This window comes from Scardinius erythrophthalmus (assembly GCF_964197995.2).
Source record: "Scardinius erythrophthalmus genome assembly, chromosome: 7".
Classification (NCBI taxonomy): domain Eukaryota; kingdom Metazoa; phylum Chordata; class Actinopteri; order Cypriniformes; family Leuciscidae; genus Scardinius; species Scardinius erythrophthalmus.
The window spans coordinates 8156334-8171713 of NC_138227.1; the positions used below are offsets into that span (position 1 = coordinate 8156334).

A 15380-nucleotide genomic window follows, 5' to 3' on the forward strand; every position below is an offset into this window, starting at 1 on the left:
AATATTCGCAATAACATATGGTTTTACTGAATAATTAAGTAAACATAATTTCTTAATTTCTCTTTGTAAAGAAACCTCATTGCTTAACTGGTTACTCTCTGCGTCTCAGACGACGACATCACTTCCTGTCGGCCACCGTAACTTCTGTTGGGTGCAATTCGCAACCTCACCACTAGATGCTGCTAAAAACCACACATTGCACCTTTAAAAGACCAAACTCAGTAAACACCTGATTAATAATCATACTATGTACAAAAAATCAGATGAGGCTCGAATATGAACACAACATGTTTAATTGAATGTTAAGCATTTTCCTCTTATAGAAAACCGTTTAACATGTAATTAAATGTGTTGCGTTCCTATTCTGGGCTCAGTATGATTTATTAATTAGGTGTTTACTGAGTTTGGGCTTTTAATAACACTGTCGTTTTTTTTTTCACGTTAAGCGTTGTAGAATGTCCCCAGTGTGTGTGTTTTCCCCGTCGCTACAGCGTGTCTGTCCTCGTTAACACACTCAGGTTCACAGTGCGGTCTGGTATGAAGCTGAACCCTCCTCTTCGCTGCTGTTCAGGAGCGGCTGTCTCTCCCCGTATCCCGACGCCTTTCGCCTCTTTGTCCGTCTGCGACACGACACACCGATGATCGTAGCGATGATTCCCGCCACGACGGCCCCCAGGATCCCTGATGCCAGCAGCCAGCCCCAGATCTGCTGAGCTTGCTGAAGATACGGCGTCACAAACTCCTGCATGAACCGCTGACCTGCGACAGATTGAAGCGGATGAACACGAGGCTAACGGAGGTACCTGGATTTATGCTAATTAGAGCTGGGGTCAAATATCCATTTCACGATCAACCGATATCGATTCTAAAATCCCAAGAATCAATCTTTTAGTCTATGCTGTGTTTTCAGTTGATGCGTGAACAAAACTTCACTAAACTTAATATTATAGGCTAGCGCATCTCTCAGCTTTCAAATTCTGTCTATTTTATAATGAAATTCAAACAACAAATATCACTCTTTAATGTGTCGTGACAGATCGCTGTGGCCGCTTCATCATCTCTTACTCCTAACTACTAGTTACAGCATGAAATAAACATGAATGAACATCGGAAGGTATGTTGAAAGATCATTACTAAAATGTATCGTATCTCATATAATCACTTAATCATTGTTTTAACCGCAAAAACACCTCAGTAAAAGCTATTTATAGTTGGCTAGAAAAATAAACTAGAGAGGAGCATTTTGCTAAATATATGCACTATATTACATATTCATTATATTTTTACCTTAACCTGTTCTTTAGTATAATACATTTGTATAAATCGGCCATGAAAAAAAGCCTTATGACAGCGACTATTTAATTGAATAGTGAATTGGAGTAGACTGAATTATGTCACTCAAAAGTTATTATAGCTATAATTATATAAACCGTCTTGTGTGCAATTGAAATGTTTGTATACACATCAGTTGTGTAAACACAGCTGCGAAGTAGTCTAACTTAATTAGGGCTGAACAGTCTTACTATTCAGATTAATTTAGACCAATCTACCTTTTTATGCCACTGACTTAAAAACAGTTATGACCAGTCTTATTTAAATGTAATATGACTAACTTGTAAGACTAGTCTAAGCAGTTTATGCAACTACCATGTTGAGAAAAATTGGCATGTACCTAAAATATATCCAAATGAATCGATATCAAATCGAATTGAATTGTAATCAAATTGCAAACTTGTGAATTGGATGGTGAAATGTGTGTTAATGCCCAGCCCTAATACTGATAACTCACGTGGGTCCAGTAAATATGCATATTCATATCCCAGGGCTTTAGTGGACAGGAAGTAATCTCCGTTTCTGTAGAGAGGGATGAAGGGGACCATGAAGTATCCGTCGTTGTGTCCGATCGGGGCGTTGGCGGTCGGGTAGTGTGTGCGGGGGGGCTGGTGTCTCCTCAGCCACTGCTCAAAGATGCTGAAACACAGAAGAACAACAGATGCAATCAGAACATCAGCGGGAAACATCGTCCAGTTGTGCAGGAGGACTATCATATTTGTGCTCATCATACCTGCAAATTCAGAACCTTTCTGTGTAATATATTTATATATATGTTCTTTGAACTGAACTGTGAATAAAAATGAAACACTAAAAAGTAAACTATTTGGTTACTTGTTTTACCAGCATGACATTTGACCATCAGAGAATTGTGAACATGCAAATATGTTGTAAATTAGTGAAATATAATAAAAAATCTGAAGGGCACTTCAAATAAATGTATTTGAGGTTAAAGGAGTTCAACTGACAAAAAAAAAGTTTGTGAATCCCTGAATTAATATTTATATGATATTGACAAGTTTTATGATATGAGGCATCATTCAGGACTATTGCAGTTTTATGAGTGATGCATCAAAATACCATTGAAATGTTGGCTACACAATGTGTGTGCGTGTGTGTGTGTGTGTGTGTGTGTGTGTGTGTGTGTGTGTGTGTGTGTTTGTGTGTGTGCATGTGTAAGTGTGTGTGTGTGTGTGTGTGTGTGTGAGTGTACGTATATGTTTGCAAGTGTGTGTGTGTGTGTGTGTGTGTGTGTGTGTGTGTGTATGCAAGTGTGTGAGTGTACATGTTTGTGTTTATGCGAGTGTGTGTGTGTTTATGCGAGTGTGTGTGTGTGTATCTGAGTGTGTGTTTGTGTGTATGCAAGTGTGTGAGTTTACGTGTTTTGTGTGTATGCAAGTGTGTGAGTTTACGTGTTTGTGTGTGCATGCAAGTATGTGAGTTTGTGTTTGTGTGTGTTTGCGAGTGTGTGTGTTGCGTTGTGTATGTGTGTATGCAAGTGTGTGTTTACGTGTTTGTGTGTGTATGCAAGTGTGTGTGTGTGTACGTGTTTGTGTGTGTGTGTGTATGCAAGTGTTTGAGCATACATATTTGTGTGTGTGTGTGTGTGTGTGTGTGTGTGTGTGTGTGTGTGTGTGTGTGTGTGTGTGTGTGTGTGTGTATGCGAGTGTTTGAGTGTGTGTGTGTGTGTGTGTGTGTGTGTGCATTTTACCTATCAATAAAGGCATGATGTAAAATAAAGATGGGGTCGTTGGCGGAGCCCTGCACTGAAGACATGGACCCGTTCATGAAGACGTGTAGAGAGTTGTGCATCAAACTCCGGCCTGTGACTGCCAACCCCGTCTCAGGACTCGCGAAACCTGCACAGAGGAGACGTGTTCAGTGTGTACAGCCTGATGTGTTCATCTCTACACACACTCCAAACACACTCACCCTCCAGCGTGTTCCTGAAGCTCATGTTGGCCCGTCGGTCCATCTCTCCCGTCTCGTACTGCGTCAGGCTCAGGACCGACTCCACGTCAGCGGAGCTGGGCAGCCGCGGGACACGGGTGCGGTCGTGGTTACCAGGGTTACGGAGTAACGGTCCCTCTGGCGACCCGTCACACAAAACCTCACGAAGGTTGTAGTCTTCGGGCTGAGAACAGATCACCTGCACAGGTAAAGTGGACACTTATTAACGGGATATTTCACCGCTGGAAAGATGAATGTGTATTTAAATTGGGTCATTTATGTAGTAAAAATGTGACATTATTTTAGAAGTTGGTGTCTACTAGACTGAGAAAAGCCAGAAAATGTGTTTTTGGCTCATGTGGATGAAAGACAACAACTCCCAGAATGCACTTGCTTCACTGCGCTACGAGGCCACTCCCAAGCCACGCCTACCGGTTACAGAGGGCAGTGTCGGAAGAAATGATCAACTAGGCTACTAGTCGACTCGAAACTGAGAAGACGCTGTTTTATCGTGAGATCCCCCTATGGGCGAGTTGAAGACATGCGGAACGAGCTCCTCCTACTGGCTGGAGTCTCTCGCCTCTGGACAAAAAAGCCTCAGATGACGCTAAATGATGATTTTTGTGTCATCTGAGGTTTTTTTCCAGACACACAATACAGAAATCTCTCGTCTCAGGGGGACATGAGGGAGGGAAGCACGGTCATTCGGAAATACTACCGGGTTTCTACTGATACAAAGCTTAATGCTAATCGGTGACGTATCCCTTTAAACACCAGTAAACTATGAGGGTTCAATGTGTGAATCTCAGGAACATGATTGGGCCATATTTTACCCGAAAATCAAAAGAAGTAATACTTTTATTCAGCAAGGATGCATTAAATTGATCAAAAGTGACAGTAACGACATTTATAATCTTACAAAAGATTAATATTTCAAATAAATACTGTTCGTTTGAACTTTCTATTCATCAAAGAATCCTTTAAAAAAATTAACACCACAACTGTTTTCAACACTGATAATAATCTCTTGAGCAGCAAATCATCATATTATACTGATTTCTGAAGGATCATGTGACACTGAAGACTGGAGTAATGATGCTGAAAATTCAGATTTGATCACAGGAATACATTACATTTTATAATATATTCACAAAGAAAACAGCTATTTTAAATTGTAATAATATTTCACTGTTGTTACTGTATTTTTGATCAGATAAATGCAGCCTTGATGTGCAGAAGAGAATTTTTTTTTAAAACGTATTTAAGTTTTAAAAAAATAAATAATGAAAATAAATATAATGAAAACATTAATTAGTAAATAAAAAATGTAATGAATAAAAATAGGACTATAAGGATTTGTTTCGCTCTGTCATTATTTTCATGATTTCATTTTTGTCATCATTACAATAATGCAAATCAAACCAGTGTCTATTTTACTGTAAAAACATGGAGTTGTGAATGTGTTTGAAAGCCTGTGGTTTTCCCGAAGGTCATGAGGGAAACCTGGTCATCTCGATGACTAATGCTGCTCGTGTCTCCAACGTTAATTGGATGGCGTTTCACCTCCTGCTGGTCAAAGAGGCGCACGAACGCCTACGCTCACAGAAGAAGAGGAGCGAGAGAGAGATGGAGGAAACACCAGGACGAGGAATTTGAGGGTTTTCTCGTGCAAAAATCACTGCCATGATACTAGTGGATTATGGGTGTTTGCCAGGAGCCACTAAAAGCCTGACAGAAGCCTTTAAGGCTCTATGAAGAAGCGTTGGCTGTTGTGAGCGGGTCAGTACTGGGGTTAATGGATGTTTTAGGGGCCAGACACACTCGTGACCCACTACACCCGAACTTCACCGTCAGGCGTTACACAGCGCTGCGCTCGAGGCGGCGTCACACAATCACACCTTTATAAACTCAAGGGAATGTGTGACGTCAGAACCGCTCTAGATGGGTTCACTGAACTAAAGTTACATGACCAAAGCCCAGTCACACGGCTAATGAGCTCTTTCAGCGAATCACACTCTCTCTTTTGTTCCTATAGACCTGCTCTAAACAATGTGGAGGATTATACAGAATGTAGATTCAATAAATAAGATATATTTTAAAATCCTTTATTGATCAGATTTAATGTATTTGTTTTTTTATTATTATTTGTTTATTACGCTACATTCTTTATAAACTGACAAAACAAGTATTGCAGTTTGCAAATGAACTCCAAAAATCATCGCAATATTTTTTTTATTGAATTTTTTTTTTATTTTAAATTATTAATTTTTTTTTTATTTTAATAAATGTTTTTATTTTAATTGTTTTTTATTAATTATTAATCAGCATGCCACAATTTGAATGGAATTATAAATTCTGTAGTGTTTTTCCCGATGTAATCCATTACATCCGAGTACATTTCCTATAATATAATATAAGAAAGAACTTACTCATAAATAATAGAGGGATAAGTTGAACAAAATGTATTTAATCTATTCATTTATTTATAAGGAAGCATGTAAAAAGGAAATTTTAACCTGAATGCATTTACTAAATTGTATATTGGTAATTATGGACTTTTTATGTAAAAATGTCTTGAATCCTAAATATTTCTTTCAGATTTATTGCAATTTTAATTTAAATCATTTTTTATCATCATTTATTTTTTATTATAATTTTTGTTGAAATATTGTATTTTTTGTTTATTTATTTGCATTTTTTCACTGTTCACTTCACTTTTCACAATCCTGAAAATAATATTACAGAGTATTATCTAGCCTCAGTTACATAATTTTCCCTTGTCTGAATGAAATACTTTCACTACGTTCACTCGTTTGCCCAAGAGCTTCTATAAAACATGATGATTTTGGGATTTTAGTTTAGTGTTGTGCGTCTGCAAGAGAAAACAAGCATTTGTGTAATTGGGTTTGCCAATTCCAAATGAATAAAACAAACATTACTAGAGGGATAAATGACTTAACTGTATTCTTGAGTGAGAATGTAAAGTGAATTTGTTTTCATGTAAAAATTATGTAATTTTTTTCATAACTTGCACCTGGGAACTTATTTCAGAGTTTGCGTTCTCGAGCCTCCAAAGTCCAAACACTGTTGTCATGCAAATGAACGTCCAGAATGCATTAAACGTTTTTTTGTTTTCAGGTAAAACGGTGTCGTGTAAGTGGCAACTAAATTAATAACTAATGATTTTTACAACAGAAATGAATCAATCAAAAACTTACTGATGTAAAATCTCTGTTCCACTAATTTTCTATTATCACTGTAAAGCTGCTTTAAAACAGTCTATATTGTTAAAAGGGTGACTTGACTTTAGGGCTGTGTAATGATTAATCGTGATTAATCGCATCCAAAATAAATGTTTTTGTTTACATAATATACTGTATGTGTGTGTGTACTGTATATAATTATTTTGTATATATAAATACACACATATTCATGTATATATTTAAGAAGTATTTGCATGTATATACTGTATATATTTATATTATATAGAATTATAAATATTTTATATATAAATAAAACAAAAATCTTAAATATATACATGCATGCATGTGTGTGTGTGTATTTATATATACAAAATAACTATACCCACCAGTAAATTTTTATTTTGCATGCGATTAATCGTGATTGTTTGACGTGACTTTACCTTCCAGGAGGAGAACACCGAGGACGGGCTGATCAGGTTTGGGTTGAGAGAACTGCGCCCCCCCATCAGCTCGTCCACACACACCTGACAGTCCTGCGCGTCCCGCCAGTCCCAGTACGGGATGGTGAAGTTAAAGTCCCCGGTCAGCTTGCGGATCTCATGCTCCCAGAACAGCAGGTAGACCCGGTGCCAGGGCAGGAACGCGGCAGACTCGTGCGCGAAATCGATATCGGCCCACACGTTCCCGGGACCCCCGAGCAGCGTGTCATGGGACACGTAGTAATGCATCCACACGAACAAATCGTACACGCTGATGTTTGCAAACATGGGGGTCGAACCGTTGTTCATCTGCGCGTACGTGCCCGTCACGATCATGTAATCGGGGCTGATCGTGTTCTTCGCCAGGTTTAGGTACGAGATGAACCTCTGCCTTTCGGACACGGACAACTGGAAGATGTTCCTGCGGACGGACTCCCGTCTTTCCCCGCAATTGCCACCGAAGAACCCGAACTTGCACTCGCCGCAGTCGAAGCCCATGTAGTTCCCGGCGCACCGGCAGGTTTGGTTGTAAAACACCAGAGGCCAGCGCTCACGGTCGTCCACGTCTGAGTGAGGGAACTGAGGCCCGTTCGGGGCATCGGACACGGTGACGTCCTGGCAGAAGCCTCGACCCGAAAGGGATCCGCACACCGAACCATCGCCCGGCCAAACCGGACAGCAGCGCTTGCTCTGCAGGACGTCCCGTGAAGTGCAAGGCCGAGGAAACTGCTGGAGAGACTGACCGAAGAACTGAACGAAGAAGAACACGAGCAGAGCGAAAGACATGATGAGCTTCATAAAGAGAGTGAGACACGTTAGACACGGAGATCTTCATCCAGCTCTCTTTCTCTTTACACACTCCCTCCTTCACACACACACCGCATCACATGCTAGGGATGAAAGCGGTGACCCCCGCTCGCGTTTAGTCTCGGGACTCTGTGGAATGCTTGCGCTCGAGTCGAGCGTGAGATCATTTCATTTACAGTTCGGGAAGGAACTCCTTTCATGAAAGATCAGCCATTTTAATTCAATTACCAGCCGAAATGAGCAAAGTCAACACAGTTTGTAAGGGTTTGCCTTTGCGTTTACGCCAACAACCTGTTGGTGTGTAATTGAGTTGGAAATCAAGCTCGTTTTATGCATTATATCACCATCAAATGTCAGCAAGTTTAAATGCGTATTTGACTTCTCTTCTTATGTAATTGTCATATAAACTACTATTCAAAAGTTTGGGGTCAGTGAGATTTGAAGTGTCTTCTGCTCACCAAGGCTTCATTCATCTGATCAAAATACAGTAAAGACAGTGAAATAGTATTACAATTTAAAATAACGGTTTCCATGTGAATATATAGTAAAATGTAATGTATCAAAGCTGAATTTCCAGCATCATTACTCCAGTCTTCAGTGTCACATGATCCTTTAGAAATCAGTATAATATGATGATTTGATGCTCAAGAAACATTTATGATGGTTGTGCTGATCATATTTTTGTGGAAAATGTGATACAGTACTTTCTTTTTCAGGATTGATGCATGGAAAGTTGACATTATAAAAATTGACATTATAAATGTCTTTACTGACACTTTTGATTAATTGAATGCATCCTTGCTTAAAGTCTTACTGAGCACAAACTTTTGAACAGCAGTTTATTGGTTGCTAAAGCATTGATTTTTTTTTTTTTTATTCCCATTTTGTTTTATTCATATTTGCTCATGGCCACATTCATATTAGTTCTTTATGCAAAAGCTCATTTATTTAATGGTAATTCAGTGGTATGGACTGATTACCATATTAATGTACCATAGTCTTTGTTTGTTGGTTTTATTAGACACTTTTTTATCTTAAGCGGCTTACAAATTTGAACTCAATTTCATTTTATATTTCGCTTCTGAAAAAACATATTGAAAAAACATATTGTTCCAAATTACTTTCAGTTATTTGCTCTGCACCTCGATGTATAAGGACATCATGTCCACAATCTGTCATCTTGCTGTATTATACAGACAAGTACTTTTAAAGCACTTTTTGTTGTATCTTCCCTCTGTTATGTTTTCAGGCTTATATATGTGTATGTCATATGTTTTATCATGTGCCGTTCGGGGGAGCTGCACATATAGTGCTCTTAGCTTTCTCAAATCATAAGCCCGTCACATGTTGGCGTATTGGGCACGAGGTCCAGATAATCCAGCGCGCAAAAGAGGAATGAGCGTCACAGGATTACTGCAGCCTCGGGCTCTCTCTCTCTCTCTCTCTCTCTCTCTCTCTCTCTCTCTCTCTCTCTCTCTCTCTCTCTCTCTCTCTCTCTCTCTCTCTCTCTCTCTCGTCTGGCTTCATCACACACAATCATATGGTTTGTGCATTTCATCCATAATGCAAAGAGTGGCCCATAAAAGTGTTTAGCCACTTAAAAATGTCTGAAAGCAATTGCATTTGATGAGAAGATATCCAGACTGGCATTCGTTCTAAAGAAAGCTTTGCACGGCAAATATAATAGGATTGTTAGATTCAACAAAACATTGTATTTAGACACTGTGGTTGTGAAATTAAATTGAGTGGTTCGTTCTGATGACACTTGCTTTGATATTTTGTCTCGAATACACGGATATTCAAGTCACTTAAGTGTAAACACTTTAAAGCCACTTTAATGCATCTCATAAAGGCCGGTTCACACCAATGCTGATAACTATAATGATAACCATATAGTCACCAAAATCGTTCTTAATATAAAAGAAGAGCAGAGTTCACATCGCAGCTGTAAACGATAACAGCAAAGAGAGACGATATTGTTGAAATCATTTTTTAGAACAATTTTTTTCCAGCTGATAAAAACATTGACAGCTAATCAGAATCCATCCTGTCTTAAAGGGATAGTTCACCCAATTTTTTTTAATTCTGTCATTCACTCACATTTGAGCGTCAGGAAGATACAATGAGGTTCATTCTCGTGTTACGCAGCACATTTGAGCTTCTGTTTATGTTCGCTGATCAATGTTTATGTGAATAAAAGCCTAAACTAACTTTGCTCTTCAGAAAATTTGGACTAAATGACTGAATTCATATGGATTAGTTTTACGATCTCTTTATGAACTTTTTGAAGCGTCAAAGTGTCAGTTTTAGCTGTCAATGGAGGGACAGAAATCTCTCAAATTTCATCAAAAAGATCTTAATTTTTGTGTTCTGAAGATGAATGCAAGTCTTACAAGTTTGGAACGACATTAGTGAGTAAATAATGACAGAATTGTAATTTTTTGGGCGAACAATCCCTTTAAAGAGCTTGAGCATTTAAAGCGTCATACAAAAAAACTGCAGCATGCTTAGAATAACCAGAACAATATTGTCCGCCGGTGTGAGGCTAATATAGTTATCTTTATAGCGATCGTTCTTGTTATGATGCACATAAATGTTGCTCTATATTGACTGAAATAGTCAATAGATGTTTTAATAGTCAATAAAAAACATCCAGATATATTTGACTGTGTACTAGTTTAAATATAACATCATGGCCCGCTGTCTGACTGCAAATATTTCACAAGCATTGACTTTGACTTTAATACCACAGGTGGTCTACAGAGGGCAGTGTGAGCTGAACTTTAGTCACCGCTGGATTAAACTCCAGATACTCACTGGATGAGGCTGTTGACGCTCTGTTCTCTTCAGTAATTCTTCTCCTCTGTTCTTCTGTAGACTCACATCTCTTCGAGACGGGACACTTCAGAGCTCACAGTTCCTGCCATGGGCTTGTGCTTGACCTCGGTATGGTGATTTAGTTTATGGATGAATCCATATAGGCTGGTAAAATGCAAAACAAGTGTGTCAAATAGGACACAGTAGAAACTGCAGGTTACGAAAGGCTTTGAAGCCCCCCTGTGGTGAAAATCAAGCTTTTAATGTTGTTTATATGTCTATGTGATGTTTTTAATATGCTTTAAGATAAATCATGTAAAAATTAAAAAGTCGACACCATTACTGAGTATTTTCTCCGTAAAACTGCAGTGAATCAAAGACAGTCTCAAAAAAACAGTTTGAAATCGCTGGTGTTTCTGACGTCACAAACTACCTTGTAACCAATCAGATCAACGTGTGATCGTCAACCAGTGGATCTCTGAGCTGAGTGAGTGAGTGGAGGCGGGGCTCATTTGCATATTCATAGAACCGCGTATACAAAATGAGGCAAGGGTGTAGAGTTACATTCAAGATATTTTAAGGTGTGAAGAAATTTCCTTTTTTCCAAGGAAAAAAATGCTTAAGTATATAACTTCGGTGATCAAAGATGAGTTTTAAGGGATAAAATAATTGACTTAGGGCTAGTTGTCACACTTTCTACTATACACTATCATTCAAAAGTATGTTTTACTTTGTATGATTTACATTTATATTTTTAAAGAAATCAATACTTTTATTCATTAAAGATGCATTAAATTGATTACAAATGACAGTAAAGACATTTATAATGTTTCTATTTCAAATAAATGCTGTTCTTTTGAACTTCAGCAAAGAATCACTGTTTCCACAAAAATATGAAGCAGCACAACAGTTTTCATCACTGATAATAATCATACATGTTTCTTGAGCATCAAATCATCATATTAGACTGATTTCTGAAGGATCATGTGACACTGAAGACTGGAGTAATGATGCTGAAAATCAGCTTTGATCACAGGAATAAATTACATTTGAACATATATTGCCATAGAAAACAGTTATTTTAAATTGTAATAATATTTCACTGTTTTTACAGTATTTTTATCTCACCAATCTCACCAACCCCAAACAGTGTATTTTCTCAGGAAAGGTTTAATTTTGAAAGTTAATATAGACCTTGATTAGCTAGGTCAAGATGTTTGATAAGTCGGTCTCCGGAAATAGGGTTTAATTCTCCTTAAAATTAAGAGTGTTTTAAACTAGGTGTTAGAAAGCTTTTTTTTAATGCAACTACAATCCATACAGTTACTTCCCCCGAAAAGAGGAGAAATAAAATAAAATAATAGTTCTGCCACTGAGTGAGTGTTTAGACAGAACAGCATCATCTGCTCCACAGACATCACTTATTGGTAGAGGCAGTTCAGACACAGGAATCTTTATATATCATCAGTGTTTCTATGGCAACAGAGATTATGTCAATGTCATTTTGAGACACCATCGAATAATTGATTTACTGTCATTTTTATGGGTTTTGTTATATTTGTAGAAAGATAATCCCTCTCGGCACACGCCGCCCACTCACAACATCTCCGCTGTCCTTCACTTCACCAGCAATGAGGCTTCGGTCTTTCACACATATTTACAAGTCAAACCACAGAGCCAACAATAATGAATGTAGGGAATTGATTTTTATCCATCAGGAACAGATTGGATTGTGAACCTTTGCCATTTCAATAACATGATGGAGTTGGAGGGGAGAGATCACTAAGTAAGAAGGATTGTGACGTCATCTGAAAACATCTTTGCACTCTTTCGTGGTTTGTTTCATCTAACTAAAGTATCTTATGATTAGTATTATTTACTGTATGTACTGTTAAAGTATTTATTCATATTTTGAATTAGCTTTATTTGTATGTTTTCAGTTTTCATTAAAATTTTTGTTTAATTTAATTTAAGTTTTAGTAATTTTTGTAAGTGCTTTTTTATTACTTTTTGCTTTTTTTAAAAAGCGGTGCTTAAAAAACTTGTTGGCAACAAACTCAATTAAACAAAGTTTTTCATTTGACAAAATGCTTTTTAATAGTGTCAGTGTTAGTTACAGTAAGTCCCCCTGTAGTCAGTCATTTTATCCCTTAAAACTCATCTTTGATCACAAAATAACATTTAAACGTTTTTTCCTTGAAAAAAAATTCTTCATGCCTTAAAATAGCTTGAATGTATTGATGAGTTGACGATCACACGTTGATCTGATTGGTTACAAGGTAGTTTGTGACGTCACAAACACCAGCGATTTAAACCGTGTTTTTGAGACTGTCTTTGGTTCACTGCAGTTTTAAGGAGAAAATACTCAGCAATGGTGTCGACTAATGGATTTACACATGTTTTTTCTTAAAACATTAAAAACACCACATAGACATATAAACAACATTAAAAACTTGATTTTCACCACAGGGTGAATTTAACAATAAAAACACTGACTATGATATATTTGTGATATGTAAATACATAATGAAGTGGTAAATAATAACAATAGTTGTCATGTTTTGTCAGCATATACCATCTGATAATGTCCGTGCCTTTACGTGTTTTTTCTTTTTCAGGACTTTGATTAGAAAACTAAACAAAATATGTTTATTCCTAGAGGTTCTGACAAAATGTTAATTGCTGCAGTCAATTTAAAAATGTTTAATTAATTTGAATGATTATTTAAAAAAATCGGGTTGAGTGAATGATTCAATGACTCACTCATAAAGACTTCACTTGTTTCAGCGTTTTTGAACGAATCTTTTGAATGAATGATTCAATGACAAATACAGTTTTTAACAGTCACTTGTCGCCACCTACTGGTGTCGCCACCTACTGGTGTAACAATGCAGTCGATACAATCAAAGCGGCAAGTTACTTTCAATAGCTGATTAACTACATTTTGATCGCTTCTGTAGACATCAGAGTTTAAATCTGAACTATTAACTTTTATCCCAGTACTTCTGTGATAATTTGAATATTTTTAACACAAATAGCCTAACGATACTGGTTGGTTGAAAAGCCTGTTTGTGAAGCTGTTTAATACCTATATATGATAATTATATATATTTTTTATTAAATTATAATATTTAAATATATGATAAATGATTTCTCTGGCTCGGCAGCAGTGCAAAAGCACACAGTACAATCGCTGTCATTTACGAATAAGATCTTGTGGGTGTTTCAATCAAGATCACAATCTTTTAATGATTAATCATGCAGCGCTATCCTTAATATGTGATTACTGTTGCCATGGTTACTTCAGAACTCAACTATATTTAGTTCCAAATTGACCCTTTGCAGGGAGTTTGATTGACAGGCGATCTGACCAATCATAATCTGCCATCCGCCGAATCCGCAATTTTTGTCCAACAAAGCAGTCAGGAGAGTTAGTAAATTAATGTTGGAGGATTTGAACTTGAAAAACGGAGTGTACTGTACTTGTCTTTCCGCGGTTAAAACAACATTCCTTATTATGTTCTTTCATGTTTATTTGATGTTATAAATGAACTAGAAGGAAGAGATGATAGGTTAATGAGCTGCTTTAAAGGGATACTCCACTTTTTTTGGAAATAGGCTCATTTTACAACTCCCCCAGAGTTAAACAGTTGAGTTTTACCGTTTTCGAATCCATTCAGCCGATCTCCGGGTCTGGGGGTCCCACTTTTAGCATAGCTTAACATTGCGATGCTTAAAGTTGCGATTTTCTAGGCTGATATGGCTAGGAACTATACTCTCATTCCTGCGTAATAATCAAGGAACTTTGCTGCCGTACCATGAGTCCAGCAGGCGTAATGATATGACGCAGTGCCTGAAAATAAGTCTAATAGGTTAGACAAATTTGTCCCGGTCACGTTGGAAGTTACCGAGCTGGGGACTATTTTCAGGCGCTGCGTCATATCATTACGCCTGCTGGACTCATGGTACGGCAGCAAAGTTTCTTGATTATTACGCAGGAATGAGGGTATAGTTCCTAGCCATATTGGCTTAGAAAATCGCAACTTTACATTTTCCGTCGGTCTTAGTACACGATGTAATTACAGAAGAGTCAAGTTTTAAATAGGAAAAATATCGAAACTCTTTGGTCATTTTTTGAGAGATGCTAATGGTCTTGTCCGATTCAATGATCTATGCTAAGCTATGCTAAAAGTGGTACCGCCAGACCCGGAGATCGGCTGAATGGATTCGAAAACGGTAAAACTCAACTGTTTAACTCTGGGGGAGTTGTAAAATGAGCCTATTTCCAAAAAAAGTGGAGTATCCCTTTAACTGAGGCTCAACAGTGATCTGTCAGACACATTAAAGAGCCACAAAACGGTATTTATTGTTTAAATTTCTTTAGAAAATTACCAATTTTGAAGGTTGAGACTTTGTTTCATGTCAAAGGTAAACTACCTGGTCTGTCCTGTCTGTCAGCGCGTTGACAGTGTCCTCTCTGCTCCGAGATGTATTTCACTGCGTGAGAACATGGTGTGGTGTGGCTTGTCGGACATAGCAACAGTAACTAAAGGGGGCGGGACTTTGGGTCAATTAAATGCCACTCTGACTAAGTTTGACTTTTGTTATTTCTGAAACTTTGCTGTTGAGAAGAACATAGAATACTTGCTTTTAAATAACACACATTTTGGAGGGGGTCTCAAGCCCTAATGATGAGGTTCAGACCCTTTCTAAAACCCTCTAGGATTCACAGGCTTTAATGCGACTCCAACAGACTGAGTCACTCTCACACCAGTTCAAGCCGCTCTTCCCA

General features: G+C 37.8%; 1 protein-coding gene across 1 annotated transcript; it reads right to left on the bottom strand.

Annotated features, from left to right (window-relative positions):
- Positions 1 to 397: 397 nt before the first annotated feature.
- On the bottom strand, positions 398 to 7750 carry tyr (tyrosinase; the record flags this gene model as incomplete). Its single annotated transcript, XM_081371122.1, has 5 exons — positions 398 to 759; positions 1790 to 1971; positions 3044 to 3191; positions 3265 to 3481; positions 6926 to 7750. The coding sequence occupies 5 exons, from the start codon at positions 7748 to 7750 to the stop codon at positions 521 to 523; spliced, it is 1611 nt and encodes a 536-aa protein (XP_081227248.1). The 3' UTR covers positions 398 to 520.
- Between the last annotated feature and the right edge of the window lie 7630 nt (positions 7751 to 15380).